Here is a 22,990-nt window from a genome sequence, read left to right as displayed (position 1 = left end):
AATTACTAGTCATCCAATTTTTTTTATATCAGCTATGCTTTCCGTTAATTTTGTGAATTGGTAAGTTTCGTCAGGGCGTGAAGAAATATAGAGCTGAGTATCATAAGCATAACAGTGAAAACTAATTTCATGCTTCCTAATGATATCTCCCAAGGGTAGCATGTACAGAGTTAAAAGCTACGGTCCTAGTACTGAGCCTTGTGGTACGTCATACTGAACTTGTGATCGATGAGACATCTCTTCATTTACTGCTACATACTGATAATGGTCAGATAAGTATTATTTAAACCATGCTAATGCAATTCCACTAATGCCAACATAATTTTCGAGTCTATTTAAAAGAATGTTGTGGTCAATAGTATCAAATGCAAGATCGAGTAACACTAATAGTGAGATAAACCACGATTGGATGATAAGAGCAAATAATTTGTAACTCTAATGAGAACAGTCTCAGTACTATGGTACGGTCTAAATCCTGACTGAAAATCTGAGCCGAGCCCCAATTCATGTTTGAGCTCTGAGACTATGTGCCATTTTACTAGAGAGAAGAGCAGCACCATCCCAGGAGGGATGAATACCATCTCTTTTCAACAGGTCAGGTCTGCCCCAAAAACTTTTCCAATTGTCTATGAATTCTATATTATTTTGCGGACACCACTTAGACAGCCAGCCATTTAGTGAGGATAATCTACTAAGTATCTCATCACTCCTGCAAACAGGAAGGGGGCCAGGGCCAAATTACAGTGCCTGACATTGTACTTGCGAGTTCACACACCTCTTTAACGTTAATTTTGGTGATCTCCGACTGGCGGAGTCGAACATCATTAGTGCCGATGTGAATAATAATCTTAGAGAATTTATGATTAGCATTAGCCAGCACTTTTAAATTTGCTTTGATGTCAGGCGCTCTGGCTTCCGGCAAACATGTGACTATGGTGGCTGGTGTCTCTATTTTCACGTTCCGTATAATAGAATCGCCAATAACTAGGGCACATTCAACAGGATTCTCAGTGGGTGTTTCACTAAGTGGGGAGAACCTGTTTTATGTTGTTATCGGATCGGAAGAGTGGTGTTTTGTCCCGCGACTACAGCGCCCTACCGTCACCCAATTGCCCTACTGCACGGGCTCTACTACAGCCGGAACCGAACAATGGACAGAGTTCACAAAGCAAGTCGCATCCAAAGCAGTATAGAGGAGAAGATGACATGACTCACTGTGTTTTTTGACTGATCCTACTCACCTAAGGTTTGATGAACTTGTAAAAGGCGTGAGAGAAAAATAAATAAATAAATAAATAAATAAATAAATAAATAAATAAATAAATAAAGAGCACATGGATGGCACGCTAACAGGCTAGCGAATTACTAGTGTGTTGTGCTAGCAATAATGATTTAGATTGAAGCTAGCGATGTCAGGTTAATGTGTGATGTTGAATAAGCTATATTTAGCAGTATAAACAACAAGGAATGATAGTAAATAATGATTCAAAACAGAAAGATATACAAAGCTTACAGACGCAAGCCAACTCAGCAGCAGCCTGCAGCCAGCAGAATGGTTTGAATTAAAGATATAAACAGATGTGCTTCCACATCTTCTGATAACTTTACTTCAGAATAAATGTTATCCTTACTAGATGTTTATCACTCTAACAAACAATAAAGTCTTCATGTGTTGTGACGGATGCCATTTCATGACAGACAGAGATTTTCTTATATTTGCTCAGATTGATGCCAAAAATTTAATTACTACAAACATGCAAGAAAAAAAAGCAAACTATTTAAATTGCCATAAGGACAAAATATACTCTTTACTAAAAAATATTGCAAAATAAATGAAATTATAGAAAAGAAAATTCATAAAAAAAGTGTAACAAAAAGTTAATATTGTTGGATCCTTGCAGTGCGCTTGTAGCCTAGAAATCTAGACGCACCCTAGCGGCAGCAAAATGTATTTTGCAGCCAGGGTAGTCTAGCAACTCTCCGTTGACTTTCGGAGCTGTAAAAACCTAAATTGGGTCAGGCCAATCACATCGCATATAGAGTAGGTGTGGCGGGCTTAACATAATGACGACAGAGTTGCGAGGGTTCCCTGCTACTTGAAAACAAAGAAGAGCTGCTGCTGCTGGCGAACAGTCTTTCGAATCGGCTTTGAAAAGTTTTTCTTTGAGAAAGAACAAAGAACGTCACTTAAGTCATTCTCAAAAAAGGAAGATGTGTTAGTAGTTTTGCCAGCCAGATTCAAAAGTTGAATCTATCAACTAACGTTAGCTCCGCTGTTAGGAAAACGCTCTGGTTGTTGAAGCGCTGTCCTATTGCGTGCAGAGGGAATTTGAAAGACAGCCGTTTATCCCACCCCTCGGTTTGAGCCGTGTCTATGGTGAGTTGCCAGACCTAACATCTTGATGTAGGTATGGCTTGCCAGGCTAGTGCGCTTGTACACATGTGACCAGAATCCAAGGGAATGAAACTGAACAATTCAAAGGGAGAGGCTTGATGAATTGTTTGGGCATGAAATTAATTAGATTTTTTTTTTTTCTAAATTAAATATAAATAGTGAACATTCAGGACATAACACCTATTGCGTGTGCCTTTCTTAAACCCGGAGCAAGTGTTACTGCTCTCTTCATGCTCTTGGTCTGTTCACTAATAAGAACTGCTTTACAAACCACTCACCCGCATATTCTAGAATGACATCTGACTCACACCTAAACAAAGCTGCTCAGTAGAAATGAGGAAATGAAGTTCAACGTGAATCCGTCAATCTGAAAACATGCAGACAAATGTTGGAATAAAATGAGCATACCTTGTACAATAACAATCATATATATATATACATACACTGATGAGCCAGAACATTATGACCAGTCACAGGTGAAGCGAATATCGCTGACCATCTTCTAACAAGGTCACATATTAAGGTCTAGGTAGATTTGATGGTGAGCAAACAATCATTTCTCATAATCAACGTGTTGGATGCAGGAGAAATAGGCAGGAATAAATATCAAAATGACTTTGACAAGAGCCAAATTATTATGGCAAAGCGACTGGGTCTGAGTATCTATGAAACGGCAATCCTTGTGTGTTGCTCCCAGTCAGCAGTATTGAGAATTTACCAACAGTGTCTGAGAAAGAACAAACCACAAACCGGCGACAGGGTGTTGAGTGCCCAAGGCTCATCAATGTACAAAGGCAACGAAAGCTATGCCGTCTGGTCCAAGTCAACAGAAGGTCTTAGTCAGAGTGCCTATAATGACCCCTGTTCACCGTCGAAAGCTCGCATTGGGCACGCTAGCGATAGAACTGGACCTTGGAGCTGTGGACGAAGGTAGCCTGGTCCGATAAGTCCCGTTTTCTTTTACATCACTTGGACAGCCGGATATGTGTGCGCCATTTACCTTGGGAAGTGATGGCACCCGGATGCACTGTGGGACAACAAGAAACCGGTGGAGGGCGTGTGATGCTCTGAGCTATGTTCTGCTGGGAAACTGCCGGCCTTTCATGTGGAAGTAAATTTGATACGTGCCACTCACCTAAACATTGTTGCAGACCAGGTATACCCCTTCATGACAATGGTGTTCCCTGGTGGAAGTGCCCTCTTCCTACAGGAAAATACACACTGCACACATTGTTCAGGAATGGTTTGAGGAACATCATGAAGAGTTAAAGGTGTTGCCCTGGCCTCCAAATTCCCCAGATCTCAATCCAAATGAGCATCTGTGGGATGTGCTGGACCAACAAGTTCGATCCACGGCGGCTCCACCTCACAACCTACAGGATTACAGCAACTAACATCTTGGTGCCAAATACCAGAGGACACCTTCAGGGGTCTTGTAGAGTCCATGCCTTGGTGGGTCGGTGCTGTTTTGGCTTAGCTTTAAAACACAAGCTCTGTCATATTCTGTCAATGTTTCTGAAGAACCTGATTTCTGAAAAGTTTTGTTCTGTTATGTTTTTCTTTTCAAAGAAAGTATTTATTTTTTAATTTCTCATATCTTTTCAACTAAATCAATCTTAGACAACTGTCAGGACTCGGGTTTGATCTATCCCTTTTCTCTTGCACAAATCTTTGTGCTGATCACGCTCTATAATCAGTGAGGCCGCTCACGCTATCTCGCAGCTGCTTGTTATTTTCTCTCTGATTTCTCCACTATTTAGGGTACGTTTTCACTAAGTTTTTCCTTTGAGTTTTCCGCATACAGACAACACCATTGTCAAAACGATCCTCATTCACACGGATCCACAAAGATGACCAAAAATGCTGTGTTCTGCTGTCAGGCCATTAGATGGCGATGAAACACTATAAATTGAACATGTAATATGTATGTGCATAACGTCATCGTTTTCACAGATTCACGTTTTTGTTGTTTACAACCAAAACGCTTAAAAAGCCTTACGTTTAAGTTGAAAATGTTGTCGTGTAAACAGCCCCTTAATATCCTGTTTTCTTTCTTTCCTTTGCCAGTGTATTTTGTTTCCTATACGATTCACACGTACCTTTTGTTCTGTAAACCAGTTTTTCGGTTTTCATTTGGTGTTTCTCTCTCGTGCCTCTGTCATCTGCCCCAGCTGTTTGAACCCCTTGATCAACAGATATACCCCGGTCATCTCTTCCCGCATCTATAGTGACTCGGACTTCAGGAATTCCGGGAATTCAGGAATTCCTTCAGGATGGCCGGTCTGGACTGATCTTTAATTAACAACTGATTAATTCTAGGATTAATTCCATGTTTGCTTGCTGTTCACCTGGACTTCTCACCTGCCTGATTCTCCTCCTTGCTTTTCCCTTGGACCAGACGCTTTGGAGAACTGATTATCTGGTTTTCAACTATTGCCTGGACTGTGATTATTCTCTATTCTAGTGAGTTGAGTCTGGCCCTGAGCTCTACTGCTCGTTGTCAGTTATTTGAACCTAATTAATAAATAATATTGAGCATTTTTCTGCTTTTGGGTCCTTCATCACCAGAAACCTGACATCAGGTTCTTTAAATAGTTTGCTAGGTCTTCTCAGGTTAATGGAAAACCTAATAAAAGAGGTTGTTCCACAAGTCACATGCAATATGGGAAAGGGTTTTTCTGAAGATAAAAAGCATGAAATAGTACAATGTCTTGCAAAAGGCATTAAACCAACTAATATTTTACTAAAACTGAATCGAGATTATCGAACTGTCAAAAGATGTGAGAGTGATTTAGAGCACAAAAGAACTCGGTTAGAAGAAGGCTTATTGTGAACGTTTCTGTCAAACAAATTAATTGTATTAAAAGGGCATCTGTAAAAAAAAAAAGCCACTGTTGAGCAGCAAACATTTTGAAGCTGCTGGTGTCTCTGTCTGGAGTCCCAAGAACCTCTCCATGCAGGCTGGAGATTGTGCATGAAGTTGCATTTCAGCCATAGCTCACTAACCAAAGCTCACACATTTTTCACTATTTTCACTTAGTCTAAGTATCATCTATCCTTATAATGCAGTCATTGTAAATAGCTTCTCCTGTGTTTGAGAGATCGAGTTTCTCCACCTTTCTCCATACCTTGACCTCAGTTATTAAGAAAGTCAAAACAGCAGATCATCTCAATAATTTAATTTCCTGCTTTCTTATCTTTCCTTTGCTTCATTCACCTTGGGTTTCCTCATTATTGTAATGTAGAAAAGAGAAATGCTTCCATTTTGCTTTGTTCATTTTTACCCTTGCCCTGACTCTTCCATAATAATAACCATAAAATCACATCATATGTAAAATCCATTAAGCTTCCATGTTTTACAGTCCTGAGTGGCATCTCAATCCGCAGAAGTCTGAGTCACTCACAATGCTCTTGTTGAAATGATTGACATATTTGACCTTTTTTTGGTTTGTTTATGTTTGTCCTTGGAAGCAATCATGTAATTTGCTTATGGAGACAGCCTATGAACAAAATGCAGAAATTGTAGCTTTTCTGCTGTGTGGTGTTGAAAGCCCGTTCTTGGAAATAAAAAAGGGCATTGAATTATATTTGTATAGTATGTTAAGGTTCAAGAGTTATTGAAAAGAAAATCCAAACAAGTATCTGTCAGGGTTCTGTCACTTCTGTCTAGTCTATTTCTTGGTTTTGTGACAGAGCTCTCACACTCCTGTTTTGTCTTGTCTGTGTGCCTTGTTTCCTGTGCTTTTATGTCATGTTTTGTCTTGTGCTGTGTTGCAAACAGCTTGTGTTTTTCACTGGCTGCGTGCTTTCATGTTGTCATGTTTTGTGTGAACACGTGACTTATGAGTGTTCTCATTACCTGCATGTTCATTTCTTGTTTTGTTGGGGCACAAGGCTGGTGATTGTGTTTGCTGGCCATGTGCTCATGGAGGCCATCCCAGAGCAGTCAACTGCTGTCCCAGAGCTGTCCGCTGTTGTCTCAGAGCTGTCCGCTGTTGTCCCAGAGCAGCCCGCTCTCACAGAAACGTCCAAGGAGGCCGTTTCAGAGCTGCCCGAGTGTCTTGCCCTGCCTGCTCTACGCAAACTCCCTGCACCACCCTGACCCTCAGCCAGGACTCCAGAACCACCGGAGCCTGCCTAGTCTGTCCATCCAGCACCGCCCTGGCCCTCTGCAAGAATTCCAGATCCGCCGGAGCCAGCCTGGTTCGTCCCTCCGGCATCGCCCTGGCCCTCTGCTAGCTGCGTGTTCATGTCTTGTTTTGTTGGGGCACATGGCTGGGGATTGTGTTTGCTGGCCATGTGCTCATGTGTTTGTCACATTTGGTATGAGCACATGGATTGTCATGTTTCCTTGTGCCATGTGCTCTCCTGTCGATTGTCTAAACCCGCCCATCTTGTTTATAATTGTTTATTACATCTTGATTATTGATTCATTTGCCCCACTTTTCCTCCCTCGTTACCTGCTTTGTTTGCTCTCCCTATTTAGTCTCCCTTTGTTTGCAGTCCTGTGCTGGTTTGTCGTCATATGTACACCGTGTGTTTCCCTGCTGCGTGGTCACATGCTGGGGATACTGTCATTCTGGCAGTTTGTGGGGTATGTTTACAATCGCAGAGAGAAGGGTGGCCTTCCGCCTCTTGGCCCACCTCCCATTCACCTCACAAACTGCCAAGTCCCCAGTTCTCCAATGATCCCTTCAGGGAGAGGGAGGAGGAAGAAAAGGTTTGCCTCATCTGCCTCCTATCCAGTGGTGGCTGAAGAAGCTTGTGTGAACACGTGGCTTATGAGTGTTCTCATTAGCTGTGTGTTCATGTCTTGTTTTGTTGGGGCACATGGCTGGTGATTATGTTTGCTGGCCATGTGCTCATGTGTTTGTCACGTTTGGTGTGAGCACATGGATTGTCATGTTTCCTTGTGCCATGAGCTCTCCTGTCGATTGTCTAACCCCGACCATCTTGTTACCTGATTATTGATTAATTTGCCCCACCTGTTCTACCTCGTTACCTGCTTTGTTTGCTCTCCCTATTTTAGTCTTCCTGTGTTTGCAGTCCTGTGCTGGTTCGTCGTCGTCTGCACACAGTGTGTTTCTCTGCTGTATGGTCAAGTCAAGTCTGTCTTGGTTTCCCTCTTGGGGTAGTTTTTGTTGACTGTTTTTTTTTTTTTTTATTATTATCATTAAAACCCAAAGTCCTACACTCGTGTTCTCGCTCCTTGCACCTACACAAAACCTGACAGTATCTACATGAATATAATTCAAATTCAAATGCAACTAGAAGATAATCTAGGACTATAAACCAGAGCTATTATTATTCAACCTCAGAATGACATTTATATATAACTCAGAAGACTCAACAAAGAAGATACAGAACAACACAAAACAGCTCTAATAAGTCATCCTTCATAATCTTTATCAACACACGACCAGTCTCAATGGATTTTATTTACAAGAATTCAGGGCCGGAGTGGGGCCACTTTTCAGCCGGGAGTCTCAGGCCCAAGACCGGCCCACTTTTTCCTTGGTGGAATTCCAAATTAGCACTTTTTTAAAATTGGATAAATGAAGCAACAGTTCAGCTCGTAGCCTACTATTGTGTAGTTTGTATTAATACCATGGGTTAACAAATAATGTAGCCTAAAGGTTAAATAATAATTCACTTAGACTTTATAAGAAGCAATTGCGACTTTATTTCACACAATTCTGACTTTACATTTCACAATTCTGAATTTATAAGACATTTTGCGACTTTATATCACACAATTCTGACTCTATATCTTGCAGTTCTGACTTTATAAGCAACTGCGACTTTATTTCACACAGTTCTGACTTTATATCTTGCAATTCTGACTTTATAAGAAGCAACTGCGACTTTATTTCACACAATTCTGATTTTATATCTTGTGTTACTGCCACATTTTCGTTTCTATTCATTTTCTGTATTTTATTATTACTATTACCGTTGAGTGCCACAAGAGGGCGCTGTAGCTTAAGAGAGTATGCAGAGAAGAGGTTAATTTCCGCAGAAGAAGCGATCTCAAAAGAGAAAGAAAGATGCATGACTAAAGCGTGGTCACTAAGCTAAGTCTAAGAGAAATAAGATAAACAAAAAGAAGAAGAAAAAGACTAAAACCAATTCCTCTCTCGGTACTCAGCCAACGAGGTATGTTTTGTATGTTGTATTTGTCAAAATGGTTTTATCTGTCAAATTTCTTTCTTTAAGTTAATTATTGTTTGTTCTGTGCTTTTAGTTTTCACGGTGTGTTTATGATCCTGACCAAGCTGGATTCAATAAATCCATCAGTTGAGAAAGCCACTTGTGTCTGTTGGTACCTGGAGGAATTACAGTGAAAACTCGGACTGATCTGCACGCGGGTGGAGGCGAGGCACCATGATCAAAGGAGCAGCAGTCTTGCCACAGCGTGATCGGCACGTGCACAGAGCGGGGAGCGCGCACGGGACCAAAGCACACGATTTGAAGAGCAACACTTTAAGATAAGCCATAAGAAGTGTGGACACTTATAAGTTAAGGGTTTGTCTAAACAAGGAAAACAAAACAAGTTTAAGGTTGATTAATCAAACAGTGAAAAGTGAAAGTAACGTTTTGCTATTCCTAGTTTTTGTTTATTAAGCCACAGTGTAAGTTCTAAAGCACCTAAAAGCATCAGTACATTTGTTTTATTGGGCTATTTGTAACAGTAATGTGAATTCTGTATTTCATGTGAACAGTTTAAATGTGAATAACTCTTATTTGAATACGTTTTGGGTATATTTAAGTTGAGAGTAATTTAAGTTACATTCATATTACTGCATTAAGATTCAGTGTTACATTTTTATTTTATTCTGCCTTTATATTTGAACTGCCTGCAGTACAGGGGTGACTTTTAGTTAACGTAAACGTTTTGCTGTTTAGTGACAAGTGACGAGACGTTAAAATGACTGATCCAAATACACCACTAATTAGTGCAGACCCCCAGAGGCAGTCTGAAGAAACCCAATGTACTGATCTTAGTGAGCAGCAAGAATCAGTACAACTTAGAAGAAGTCAGAGAGTGAAAACACTCACAGAAAAGGGAAGAGAAATGCAGGATGAGAGGATTAAAGGACTCCAGCAAAGAATTAACTACAACTATGAAAAGTGGAGAACACGTGCAAAAGCATCCAAGCTACCCTTCTCTCAAACAGGACCCTTGAATAAAGACATACTTGAAGATATTATTGGTGATGTTAGAGGTCTTTGTGCAGATGTCACGAAAGTTTATGAAGAGTTACGTAAGCTCACCCCACCGGATCAGGAGTCACGTCGCAGAGTAGATCTGTGTGTGGAGATCTCAGGTTTCCTTGTGAATAAAGCAACCAGCCGATTGGAAGGAAAAGAGGAACAAGATTGGCCGGAAGCAGGCTCCCTCTTTCAAACTTCAAGCAGTAAGTCAAGCTCCTTCCACATCACTAAGAACTCATCTGAGCATTCACATAGATCCTCTGTAAAACATCAAGAAGCCGCAGCAGAAGCAGCAGCGAGTCAAGCTGTTCTCAAAATATTAGAAGAACAAGAAATGGAACAGCAAGAGATAGAAAAACTTGAAGCTGAAGTCAGGAAAAAGGCAGTAGAACAAGAAACATTGATTAGACAAAAGCGCTTAGAAAGAGAGGCAGAAGAAATTAGACTAAGAATGCAGAGAGAAGCAGATGAAGCAAAGTTTAAGGCTCAACAAGAAGCAGAGTATGCAGCTCTGCAGAGAACACTTGATGAAAAGAAAAGAAAAGTACTGCACCTGGAAAAGGTCAAAGATCTAAAGGCAGCACAAGCAAGGATGCAGGTTTATGACCAAATGAGTGCAGCAGAAGCACAAAAGATCGATGTAACAAAGATTAACACAGAAATGAAAGACGCTGAACATGTAAGCTTCCCATCTCTGCTTGAACAAGTCATACCCCAAGCTGCAGCCACTCCTATAAGTGATGGTACATCAGATCTTGTTAAAGTGCTAGCAAGTGCACTAAGTGTTAGCCGTATCCCTGTTCCGGAACCTACTGTGTTTTCTGGGGATCCCTTAAGTTACAGTGACTGGAAACTGTCATTTCAAACGCTGATAGACCAAAAAAATATCCCGGACAAGGAGAAAATATTCTACCTTCGGAGATATGTGAGTGGACCGGCTAAGAGAGCGGTTGAAGGATACTTCCTGCTTGGAACTGAATCTGCATATGCTGCTGCATGGAAGATTCTGGATGAAAGATATGGAAATCCATTCACAATCGCAAAAGCCTTTAGAGACAAACTGCATGCATGGCCCAAAATGACCTCAAGGGACAGTTTCGAACTAAGAGACTTTGCAGATTTCTTGCGCAGTTGTGAAGCTGCAACAGCTCACATCAAGTCTTTAGAGATCTTGAATGACTGCAATGAGAACCGAAAGATAGCCTACTTTCCAAACTTCCAGACTGGCTTGCTGCTAGTTGGAACCGCAAGGTTATTGAAATTGAAGAACAAACAAATCTGTTTCCCACTTTCAGCCAGTTTGTTGAGTTTCTAACGAGAGAAGCCAAGATTGCCTGTAATCCTGTTACATCTTTACAGTCACTAAAACAATGTGAGCCTAACAAATCAGACAAACCGAAACTTACAAAACAGAAAGAAATTGGAGTTAAAACACTGATGACGACTTCACAAGAAAAGATACAACTGGTATGTGTATTCTGTAAGAAACCTAAGCACAGTTTACACAAATGCAGAAGTTTTCTGGAAAAGGCTGTGTCAGACAGAGTCAGCTTTATTAAGTCAGAAAGGCTATGTTTTGGTTGTCTCAAACCAGGCCATCATTCGAAGAGCTGTACCAACCGCAATATTTGTGAAAGGTGCAGTAAAGGGCATCCGACTTGTCTTCATGAAGATAGAGTTAAGCACAAAGAACAAAGGCAACCACTAGCTAATCCAAATCCAATTAACGAAAGGTCAAGTCAAAGCGACCGAGCTCAAGAACAAGTTACAGCCATGGCCACGACTAACCGAGTCGCAAGTCAAGAAAATAACACACAGACCGCTGCAATCATTCCTGTGTGGCTTTCATCTTCTACAAAACCCAAAGAAGTTCTTGTGTATGCCTTACTGGATTCGCAAAGCGATACAACCTTTGTTCTCAGTGAAGTTGCAAAGTTACTAGAAACAAACCAAGAACCTGTTAAACTAGAACTGTCTACTATGTCTTCCCAGACTACAGTTGTTCAGTCCGACAGACTTCAAGATCTTCAAGTTCGTGGCCTTAACTCAAGCAAAAGAATCACTTTACCTGCTACATACACACGAGAATTCATTCCAGCCAACAAAGCTCACATTCCAACTAATGAAACAGCTAAAGCTTGGCCACATCTGGAACACCTTCAATCAGAGATCACACCTTTGCAAGATTGCGAGGTAGGATTGTTGATTGGATACAACTGCTCACAAGCTCTTCTCCCGAGAGAGATTGTGTCAGGCAAGGAAGGCGAGCCATACGCTCAGCGCACCGATCTTGGTTGGAGTATAGTTGGACAAACCAATCCCTGCCTGAACTATGGAGATGCGATTGGAATTAGTCATCGCATTATTGTTAAGAAAGTCATCCCAGAGCTTAAGCCCTCTCTAAAGCTTCAGAACAAAGTCCACTATGTCAATAGGACAACAGTAAAGGACAGCACCCCTTCGGACATTATCAAAGCACTTGAAGGAGACTTCTCTGAAAGAGCCATTGATGGCAACCCTGTGTCACAAGAAGATTTAAAGTTTCTCACAAAACTCAAAGAAAACATCACACAGAATGAGAGCGGCCACTATGAGATGCCACTACCATTTCGTGACGAAAGACCCATATTACCAGACAATAGAGTATGTGCAATGCATCGCCTAAAGTGTCTGGAAAGGAGATTAAAGAAAGACAAATCATACTACAATGATTACACAATCTTCATGGATGACATCATCTCAAGGGGAGATGCTGAAAGAGTCCCTGACGAAGAGTTGAATAACACTCCTGCATGGTATATCCCACATCATGGGGTCTATCACCCACACAAACCCGGAAGGATCAGAGTAGTATTTGATGCATTGGCCAAGTACCAGGACACTTCTCTCAATGACCATCTCTTAACCGGTCCTGACCTGACAAACGCATTGGTTGGTGTTCTTTGTTGTTTCCGCAGAAGTTCTGTCGCATTCATGTGTGATATAGAGCGGATGTTTCACCAATTCCATGTCACAAAAGAAGACCAGGATTATTTAAGGTTTCTTTGGTGGGAGAAGGGAGATTTGGAAGCATCACCATCAGTTTACCGTATGAAGGTCCATCTTTTTGGAGCAGCGTCTTCTCCAGGCTGTGCCAACTTTGGCCTAAAACACCTCGCGGCCCAAGAACAAGGTCAATTCAAAGAAAACACCATACACTTCATACAGAGAAACTTTTATGTTGATGACGGTTTGGCAAGCGTTCCTACTGAAAGGGAAGCCATTCAGCTCATCAAAGACTCAAGAGAGCTCTGTTCCAAAGGAAAGTTAAGACTCCACAAATTTGTGTGTAATAGTGAGAGAGTTATGTCCACTATTCCAGAAGAAGAGTGTGCCACAGTGAAAGACCTTGACATGTCTCTAAGTTTACCACGCATTGAAAGAGCTCTTGGAGTTGAATGGTGCGTCACTTCAGACACTTTCAAATTCAGAGTTCAAGTCAAGTTGAATCCCCTTACAAGAAGAGGTGTACTTTCTACTGTCGCCTCCATTTACGATCCCCTGGGGTTTATTGCACCGTTCGTCCTCTTGGGAAAGCAGATTCTCCAGCAAATGTGCAAGGATAAGGTTGAGTGGGACCACGAGCTTCCAGAGCACTTAAAACCCCAGTGGGAATCCTGGATTAAAGACCTTCCAAGTTTAGCCAACATGCAGATTCAAAGATGTTTCATTCCTACAGATTTTGGTCAGGTTAAAAGCTACGAGCTTCATCACTTCGCAGACGCTAATGTCAATGGATATGGTGCTTGTACTTACCTGCGAATCATTAACCAATCAGATCAAGTCCATTGTTGCTTAGTAATGGCCAAGTCAAGAGTCACACCTACTAGTGTCACAACTATCCCTCGACTCGAACTCTCAGCAGCAGTTGTCGCAGTTAGAGTCAGTGATTTACTCAGGGCAGAGCTTGAAATCCCAGACATTGCAGAGTTTTTCTGGACAGACTCCACCGTTGTTCTCGGCTACATAAATAATGATGCCAAAAGGTCTTCGTAGCAAATCGGATACAAAGGATCAAATCAAGCACAAGGCCAGAACAATGGGCGTATGTCGCATCAGAGCAGAACCCTGCAGACTACGTTTCTCGAGGCTTAACCGCAGAACAACTGAAGTCCTCTGAATGGTTTGAGGGGCCAGCATTTCTCTGGGAGAAGAACATTTCGGATAGAGATGTCAAGGTGGGAGAGATCAGGGAAAATGATCCAGAACTTCGCAAAGCCTCTGTGTATACCATCAATGCAAAGGAAGAGCAAACTATTTTCAGAAGATTTGAGAAGTTCTCAGAATGGTCCAGATTGATAAGAGCACTTGCAATCTTGAGAAGAAAGGTCAAGGAACACAAGGGTGAAATACAAAGGACCAAAGAAAGTACAAATTTGGAAGAGAGAAAACAAACAGAACTGTTTGTCATCAAAATTGTTCAAGAGAAAGCTTTCGCAGCAGAGATAAAGAGTCTAAAATCAAAGAAAACAGTTTCCAAGACCACAAATCATAAACTGTACAAACTAAGTCCGTTTCTGGATGAAGAAGGAATCCTCAGAGTGGGTGGACGTTTGGGTCAAGCTGTACTACACCCGCATGTAAAACATCCAGCCATACTTCCCAAGGACAGTCATATTTCAACTTTGCTGATCAGACATTTTCACTCGAAGGTTCAACATCAAGGTCGTGGAATGACGATGAATGAGTTACGTGCAAATGGTTGGTGGATTCTTGGGAGCAGCCGTGCAGTTTCATCATACATCTTCAAATGTGTCAGATGTCGCAAATACAGAAGGAAAACGGAGAATCAAAGTATGGGAGATTTGCCAATAGACCGAACGGAGCCTACCCCGCCTTTCACTTATGTCGGAATGGATTGCTTTGGACCAATATACGTCAAAGATGGATGAAAGGAGCTCAAGAGATATGGACTCATACTAACCTATCTATGTTCACGAGCCATACATATTGAAGTAGTAGACGACCTGAGTACAGACGCATTCCTAAATGCTCTGCGAGCATTTATTGCAATAAGAGGAAATGTACGTCAACTGAGATGTGACAGAGGAACCAATTTCATTGGTGCCCAGAGAGAACTCGCAGATCTCATGAAAGAAATGAATCAGGAGAAGGTAAAAGCACTTGGATGTGAATTTCTCATGAATCCCCCTTCGGCAAGCCATATGGGTGGAATATGGGAAAGACAGATCAGGACCATCCGTAGTGTTCTTTCAGCCATCCTTGACCAGTCAGCAAAGAGACTCGACAGTACATCCTTGAGAACCTTGTTGTACGAGGTCATGGCGATTGTCAACAGTAGGCCACTTTCCATCGAGCATTTAAGTGATCCAACAGGTCCTGAGCCATTAACGCCCAACCACATTCTCACTATGAAGTCAACCATTGTTCAACCTCCTCCAGAAGAGTTTATGAAAGAAGATTTGTATCTTCAAAAAAGATGGAGAAGAGTACAATATTTAGCCAATGAGTTTTGGATCCGTTGGAGGAAAGAATATTTGCTCAACTTGCAACCAAGACAGAAGTGGAATGTACACAGAAGGAATCTGAAGATAAATGATGTAGTGCTTCTACAAGATGACACGGCACCACGTAATGAATGGAAGCTAGCCAAAGTCACTGATGTCTATCCAGGAACTGATAACAAAGTGAGAAAGGTTCGACTTTTGGTTAGTGAAAGGACATATGACAAACACAGTAAACTTGTGACTAAAACAGTCTCATTAGAACGACCTATTCATAAGGTTATTGTTTTGCTAGAAGCAGACTAAGGGTTTGTGTTCATTTTCATGTTCAGTTTGTCAGTCTGAATGTAAGTCATAGAAATCCCACAGTAAGAGTTGTGAGATTGGTGGGAGTGTTACTGCCACATTTTCGTTTCTATACATTTTCTGTATTTTTATTATTACTATTACCGTTGAGTGCCACAAGAGGGCGCTGTAGCTTAAGAGAGTATGCAGAGAAGAGGTTAATTTCCGCAGAAGAAGCGATCTCAAAAGAGAAAGAAAGATGCATGACTAAAGCGTGGTCACTAAGCTAAGTCTAAGAGAAATAAGATAAACAAAAAGAAGAAGAAAAAGACTAAAACTAATTCCTCTCTCGGTACTCCGCCAACGAGGTATGTTTTGTATGTTGTATTTGTCAAAATGGTTTTATCTGTCAAATTTCTTTCTTTAAGTTAATTATTGTTTGTTCTGTGCTTTTAGTTTTCACGGTGTGTTTATGATCCTGACCAAGCTGGATTCAATAAATCCATCAGTTGAGAAAGCCACTTGTGTCTGTTGGTACCTGGAGGAATTACATCTTGCAATTCTGACTTTATAACACACAATTGCGACTTTAGCCTATATCACGCAATTCTGACTCTAACTCGCAATTCTGACTTTATAACACGCAATTGCGACTTTATTTTAGGCAATTCTGACTTTATAACACACAATTGCGACTTTATTTCACGCAATTCTGACTTTATATCTCACAATTCGGATAAATAAAGTCAGAATTGCGAGATGTAAACTCGCAATTGTGAGATAAAAAGTCGCAATTATCTTTTAAAAATGTTTATTCTGTGGCGGAAACAAAGCTTCCATACCTCCTGGCCTCTTCCTCCCATCCATCCTCCCTGACGCGTACCGTTACGGCCGGCCCAGCTATCAGTAGGCGCCGGCGGTGCCGCGGTAGCCTACCTGAGAAAACGTTTTGGAAAAGACGGGCTATGGACCCAACCAACTCTATAGGAGGGGAGGGGAGAACTCCCTCACATGGTACAACCCATGCAGAGTGCTGCGTGCTGCGGTGTCAGAATGCGGAACGTGTGTAGCCTAATGTAACTAATGTGACATTGAAATGTGAAAAAAAAGAAAAAAATCCTTGACCAGCCCAAAAGTGAAGCGGCCCACCGGGAATTCTCCCGATTCTCCCGATTACCCACTCCGGGCCTGCAAGAATTTCATGTGACAATGTCATTGAAATGCACTAAAAAAAACTGCCCTGGATTAAGCTAAGGTTAACTGTCTTGCTCAAGGCCGCATTGTCATAGCTAAATTAATCAAACCACCAATGATCTGGGGCCTCATTTATAAAACTTTGCATAGGATTTGCATCAGAAGTGGCGTACGGATGAAACATAGGACGTGCGTATGCACAGAAATATTCGGATTTATAAAACCATGTGCACGCACATCCTACGCTGTTTTCCCTTAATAAATCACAATCAATTTTAAATGTAGCGCAACTTTTGCGGCTTCATTTCACGCCCATAGTTGCCCATAAATAGTCCGTATAACGCCCACAAGTTAATATTCATCGATTGCGAAATCATGGCAAACACAGTGAGGAAAACCAAGAAACATAACTTCACTCAATGTGAAGTAGAAATTATCGTTGGCGAGGTGGAAAAGAGGAGTAAAATGTTGTTTGGAGGGCACAGTGTGGGCATTACTAATGCCAAAAAGGCACTTGAGTGGCAAAAGGTTGCAGACGCCGTTAATGCTGTAGCCCCACAACCTCGGACCATGGCCGAAATAAGTCGATGCAAAAAAGCGTCTAGCGCTCCATCGCCAGAGTGTGTCTGCCACGGGTGGGGGAAAGGGGACACCGGAGCTGACCCCTCTTGATGAGAGACTGGCGGAAATTACTGGGGAATCCCTATTAAGTGGAGTGGTGACTGAGGCGGAGAATTTTGAGAATGAATTGCATAACGTGCCAATATTATTGCAGAACATATTTCACTTTTCATTTTGCAAATATGTGTTAATTTGCTTTTCTGTTGTAATCTTCGTTTGATTTTGTTTGTTTTACACTGCAGATCGATCAAACGGGTGTTCCTGTAGGCTGTTAATTGTAAGACTTGCTTTGTGAAGTCTTCATGTTATTTATGAGAGGCAGTATTGCCATTTCTTTTACACAACGGTTTACAGTTTCACACACTTTCACGTGTTTCTTCCATCTGCCGACGGTGTCGACATTTCTCATTTCACCTGTTTTTGTGCGTACGCCTTGGTCAGAGTTTGCGTGAAGGACCGCACATTTTCCCGTCCAGTTTGCTTTTTATAAATACCAATTATTGCGTAGAGAGCGGCGTACGCCTTCTTTTGTGTTACGCAACGTTTATAAACATCTCTTTACATGTTACAGACATCTCTCAGTTCTTTAAAAACATCTTCATTTTGTTCTGAAGATGAACAAAAGTCTTACGGGTTTGGAACGACATGAGGGTGAGTAATTAATGAAAAAATTATAATTTTTGGGTGAACTAACCCCTTAACCACTACACCAAGTACTAAGAAACATATGAAGAGTTCAGATGCAAAAGCCTCTAAGTGCCATCTGAAATTTGCTTCCAGAATGATCATTTTTATCAAGCTTGTATATTTACGTTCAATAATTTCACTTAAATGGCAATGCAAATTACCTATTAATTGTCATTTAAGTGAAATTACTTAACTTAAATATACAAGCTTGATAAAAATGATCATTCTAGAAGAAAATTTCAGATGGCACTTAGAGGCTTTTGCATCTGAACTCTTCATATATTCATCAAACTGAAGATCTACAAATAATATCAATCCAGAGACTCAAAGAACCAAGGAGAACCAAACATAAGCAAAGATGTCCACCGGCTTGTTAAAGGGGTGGTTCAGGATTTTAGACATCGGACCACATTTTCAAATGAGCCTGGTTGTTATTCATCAGTGGAGACAGTTTTCAAATAAAATCATCCAGTCCTTACTTTTGGATAGTTCGCCTATGCTAGGCTAGCGCGATCGAGTCAATGGTGCACGTTAGCCTGCCATTAAAAACAGTTTTACCCACTCCACAGTACACCAAAAGCAAATAAATTATAACACCAGACTATCGATGTAAATGTCTGTTGAGAGAATAAAGTTAGAAATCAAACAACCCTTTCATCACATTGCATTAGTTATAATTTGTTCCCTGTATTTATAAGCAGTCTACAGCAGCAGCAGAGTTTTATTTGGTTACCTAGGAAACCTAGTGAGCCGGTCCACATAACAATCACGCAAGTGTATTTACCTGCTGCAGATAATTGAGATACAAGAGTACTTTGATTTCTAACATTATTCTCTCAATAGACATTTACATCGATAGTCTGGCGTTATAATTTATTTGCTTTTGGTGTATTGTGGAGTGGGTAAAACTGTTTTTAATGGCAGGCTAACGTGCACCGTTGACTCGCGCTAGCCTAGCATAGGCGAACTATCCAAAAGTAAGGACTGGATGAATTTTTTTGAAAACTGTCTCCACTGATGAATAACAACCAGGCTCACTTGAAAATGAGGACCGATGTCGAAAATCCTGAACCACCCCTTTAAGATTATGCATTGAGAAACTTTTCCATTGGTCTCATTCTCTATATACGACCAATAAAGATGCATTAAGAGCATGTCAAACCTCATTGGTTATCATGCTTTAAAAAACCTGTTGTTTTTTTTGTTAGTCAAACTGAATTCAGTTTAGATTTTTAAGAGCACTTCACACCAGACAGCATTATGTGTTTTATATACTGGAACTAGTAAAGGTTTGTCTGAACTATAAAACATGAACCCTGTTGAACATACAGTATCTGCTGAAAGTACAGGCAGAAATGTAGGTCTATATATATTCTCTTTTTTTTTTTTTACATAAATTATCCAAACGCTATGTTTGCAAATCTTCAACGACAGGCATGTGCCACCCGTCACAGGCAAATAAATATGTAGGCTATGTAAGTAAAAACACGAAAAAAATTCCAACGTAGTTTAATGTTGTTATTAACTTAACATTAATTCATATATGTATTGCTCCAGGTCATAAAGGCTACAGTACCATAGTGAATACTGTTGGACAACATATATATATATTTTTTTGTTAATCGTGATCTTCGAAACTGATTCTTATAATATGCCTGCTAAAAAGTACACATTTTATAGAGTGGTGAATCTACATCCTCAAGATAAAATAAGACATTTACCGTTCTGAGTTTGCAGTGCGTATTGAACATGATGAGATTAAAAGGGTGTGTAGCCTACCATGTAATAACGGCAAGAAAATATATTTTTCCTATATTGTGATAACTTTGCGAGTCACTAACAAACAAATCTTAATAACGATTCAGGAACAACAGACTAATCCTTAAAGTGTAATTTCAGACGTTTACTCGTTTTTCGTGTTACCTGAACTGAGAAATTCACTTTTACTTGTCAGCAAAATGACTTTTGACAGCTCCATGGTTTTCGTAAAAAAAGAATATACTTCCGCATTTTTGTATCCTGTCCATGGACAGTCAGATCGAAATGGTTTATATATATATATATATATATATATATATATATATATATATATATATATATATATATATATATATATATATATATATATACATGCCAATATATTGGCAATAGACCAGACAAGTGGGGTTTTAAAGTCTTCTGCAGAGCCAGTTCATCTGGCATCATCCATGACCTGCTGAAGTATCAAGGGGCATCCACATTTTTCAATGTGGCCCTCAGAGGAGCAGATGCTACCTTTAGAAGCCAAAGTGCTGACAACACTATGCTAAACTATACAACAGCCACGTCTTTCTGTTGTCTTCTTTGAATTGGTCCAGACCCTGCAAAACTCCTTGGGTGTCAAGTGCATCGGCACCGTCCGACCAAACCACACTGATGGAGCTCCTTTGATGACAGATAAAGAGCTGAATCAGAGATGACGTGGGTCTTACGACTATAGGTCTGCTGAAGGGGTGATTGCAGTAAAATAGTTTGACAACAAATGTGTCAATGCCAGTGGGATCATGCCTTTTTCAGCTGTCAAACGGTGGTGGATCCAAGGAAAGATCACTGTCCCATGTACATTCCCCTCTTTGGATACATTCCTGATCTGTCCATTGCAAACTCCTGGTTGGTCTACAAGAGGGACTGTGGCCTACTAAATGAGAAAGCAATGCCTCTCAAACGGTTCCGCCTGGCAGTTGCCCATAGTTTGAACCTGGTCAACAAGCCTGCATCCTGGATGATGGTTGGTCGACCATCATCCAGCTCTCCACCACCACCAAAGAAACACTACAGCCCAAGACCCTCACTCCCAAAACCGCAACCAGATGTGCGATATGACAGCTTGGGACATTGGCCACTACACTGTGACAAGCGGGGGCAGTGCAACTACTGTCCGAAAGGTGTGTCAAGATGGCAATGTCAAAAATGCAATGTTTTCCTGTGCTGCACCATTAAGAGATGTTGCTGAAATGTTTTACAATCCCTAGTGATTTATATTGTTTGAAGGATTGTTTCTAATGTTGGCTTACATACACAGCATTGCTGGTTTACAAAGAAATGTTCATTTATCTAAAAAAAAGAAAAAAAAAAGAAAAAATCCTATTGCACTACCACACTTGACGGCGTGTTTCTTGAAACATGAAAGCCTAAAACATCATTATATTATTATTATCTTTTTAAAAAAAAATAAAAAATTGTTTTTGTTTTTGAATGCAGAAAGAATGTAATGTCTTTGGTTTTGTTACTTTTAGTTATTTGTGTTATTTATTTTTGTTTATTGTTAAAAAACAAGAAAACATAATTTCCTGTGTTAAAATGAAAATCTGAAATATTTAATGGCATACTTCAATAGATAAAGAAGATTCAATATACAAAAATATTTTATTTTGATTATGTTTTTATATAAATTTGTATTATAGTTCATAGTTTCTGATTTTCATAGTATGTGTATGAATTCCGGTTACCATAAAGTGACATATCAACCATTTGGTAGAGGCCGATATTAAAAAAATTATGGGATGTGTTAAAAAAAAAAAAAAAGGTAACTAGCTACATAAGGAGATAAGAAAGATACATTTTTAAATGCCTTTTTCTTGGTGGGGCAGTTATATGTCTACTTTTTAAATAGCATTATGGTAAATATGGAACACCATGACAATGGCTTTCTAACCTGTACGCAACAGTGTTTTGCCTCTGGTTTGGCGAAACTGACAGAATGGCAGTTACTTTCTGTTTCCGTTCGAAACAGCTTGCCAAAGTGAACTTTCCAGAAAAGTTTGTTCCGGCTGTTAAACACCTTTGTACTACAATTTGTCCTTGGCGATAACGTAATAGGTAGGTGTGGGTGGAGGCTCCTCCTTCTTCCTCCTTCTACAACTGTAACCCCTGTTCCCTGAGAAGAGAACGAGACACTGCGTCGATGATGACACTTTGGGGAATGTCCCCCAGCACTGCACCTCTGAAGCATGAATGAAACTAAGTCAATCATGATTGGTGCTGCATCATGACATAAGATGTGACCGCATACACAGAAGCTACAAAGGGACGTCAGCACACAACAGCATTACGTTAGCCTCATAGCATAATTGCCTAAGAAATAATTAATTAAAAAATGACTTAGGCAATTATGCTATGAGGCTAACAGGCAGGGGAAGGCGTGGCGAAGGGATGCAGGGTTACAGTCATAACCTAAGAAGTTCCCTTTCGAGGGAACTCAAACTGCGTCGATGACGACACTTTGGGGAACGAGTACCCACTGTGCCACAACGAGCCCTGCCTGTCCCAGTGTGAAGCTGCGCACAGGCACACTTAGGACGAGAGCACTATGGGTTAGGGTTAGGGTTAGGGACGTACAAGGGATGTCCAGACTGTGAAATCTGATAAAAGTATAAGGAGTGGCCATCCAGCTGCATCACACACTTCTTGGATCGGGGCCCCTGAAAGGAGGGTTCTAGATGACACCATGCCTCTGGTTGAATGAGTCCTCACGTCCAAAGGTGAAGGCAAACTGCGCACCTGATAGGACATAGATATAGCCTGAACGATCCAGTTGCTGATGGTCTGTTTGGATGCGGGAAGCCCCTTCTTGGGCGACCCCAACCACACCAGCAACTGGTCTGACTTCCGCCATGAAGAAGACCTCTGAACATAAATTTTGAGAGCTCTGACAGGACAGAGCAAATGAAGTCTTTCTTTATCCGCCGTCACGTGAGGTGGAGCCTGCTGAACCGTAGGCCGTGCCACATTAGATGGTACTTTAGGCACATAGCCTGGCCTGGGATGCAAGATAGCCTTAATATCGCCTGGAGCAAACTCCAAGCACTCATGAGATTTAGAGAGTGGGGCTGGATGCGTGAGGGAGAATCACAGTGGACAGTGTGTCGTCTCTCGAGACGCGAACAGATCCACTTCCACTGGGCCGAACCTCTGACATATTGACTTGGAGTCTCCATTCCCCGGGCCTCAGCCCCTGCCTCAACAGGATGTCTCCTCCCTGATTCTGGTCCCCTGGGATGCATGTTGCTCTGAAAGACAACAGTCTCCCCTGGGACCACAGGAGGATCTG

At 41.0% G+C, this 22,990-nt stretch overlaps 1 protein-coding gene across 1 annotated transcript; it reads left to right on the top strand.

Annotated features, from left to right (window-relative positions):
* Window positions 1–8,412: 8,412 nt before the first annotated feature.
* Window positions 8,413–11,285, top strand: LOC308681545 (uncharacterized protein). The gene is made up of 2 exons (XM_081350541.1): window positions 8,413–8,551; window positions 8,640–11,285. The coding sequence occupies exon 2, from the start codon at window positions 9,324–9,326 to the stop codon at window positions 10,923–10,925; it is 1,602 nt and encodes a 533-aa protein (XP_081206667.1). The 5' UTR covers window positions 8,413–8,551; window positions 8,640–9,323; the 3' UTR covers window positions 10,926–11,285.
* The last annotated feature ends 11,705 nt before the right edge of the window (window positions 11,286–22,990 follow it).

This window comes from Scardinius erythrophthalmus (assembly GCF_964197995.2).
Source record: "Scardinius erythrophthalmus genome assembly, chromosome: 21".
Lineage (NCBI taxonomy): Eukaryota > Metazoa > Chordata > Actinopteri > Cypriniformes > Leuciscidae > Scardinius > Scardinius erythrophthalmus.
Note: the sequence above shows the minus strand (reverse complement) of the source record. Positions and strands in the feature narration are given on the sequence as shown.

Excerpts from the sequence above, each read along its gene's own strand:
- LOC308681545 (XM_081350541.1), top strand. The coding sequence starts at position 9,324 with ATGACTGATCCAAATACACCACTAATTAGTGCAGACCCCCAGAGGCAG.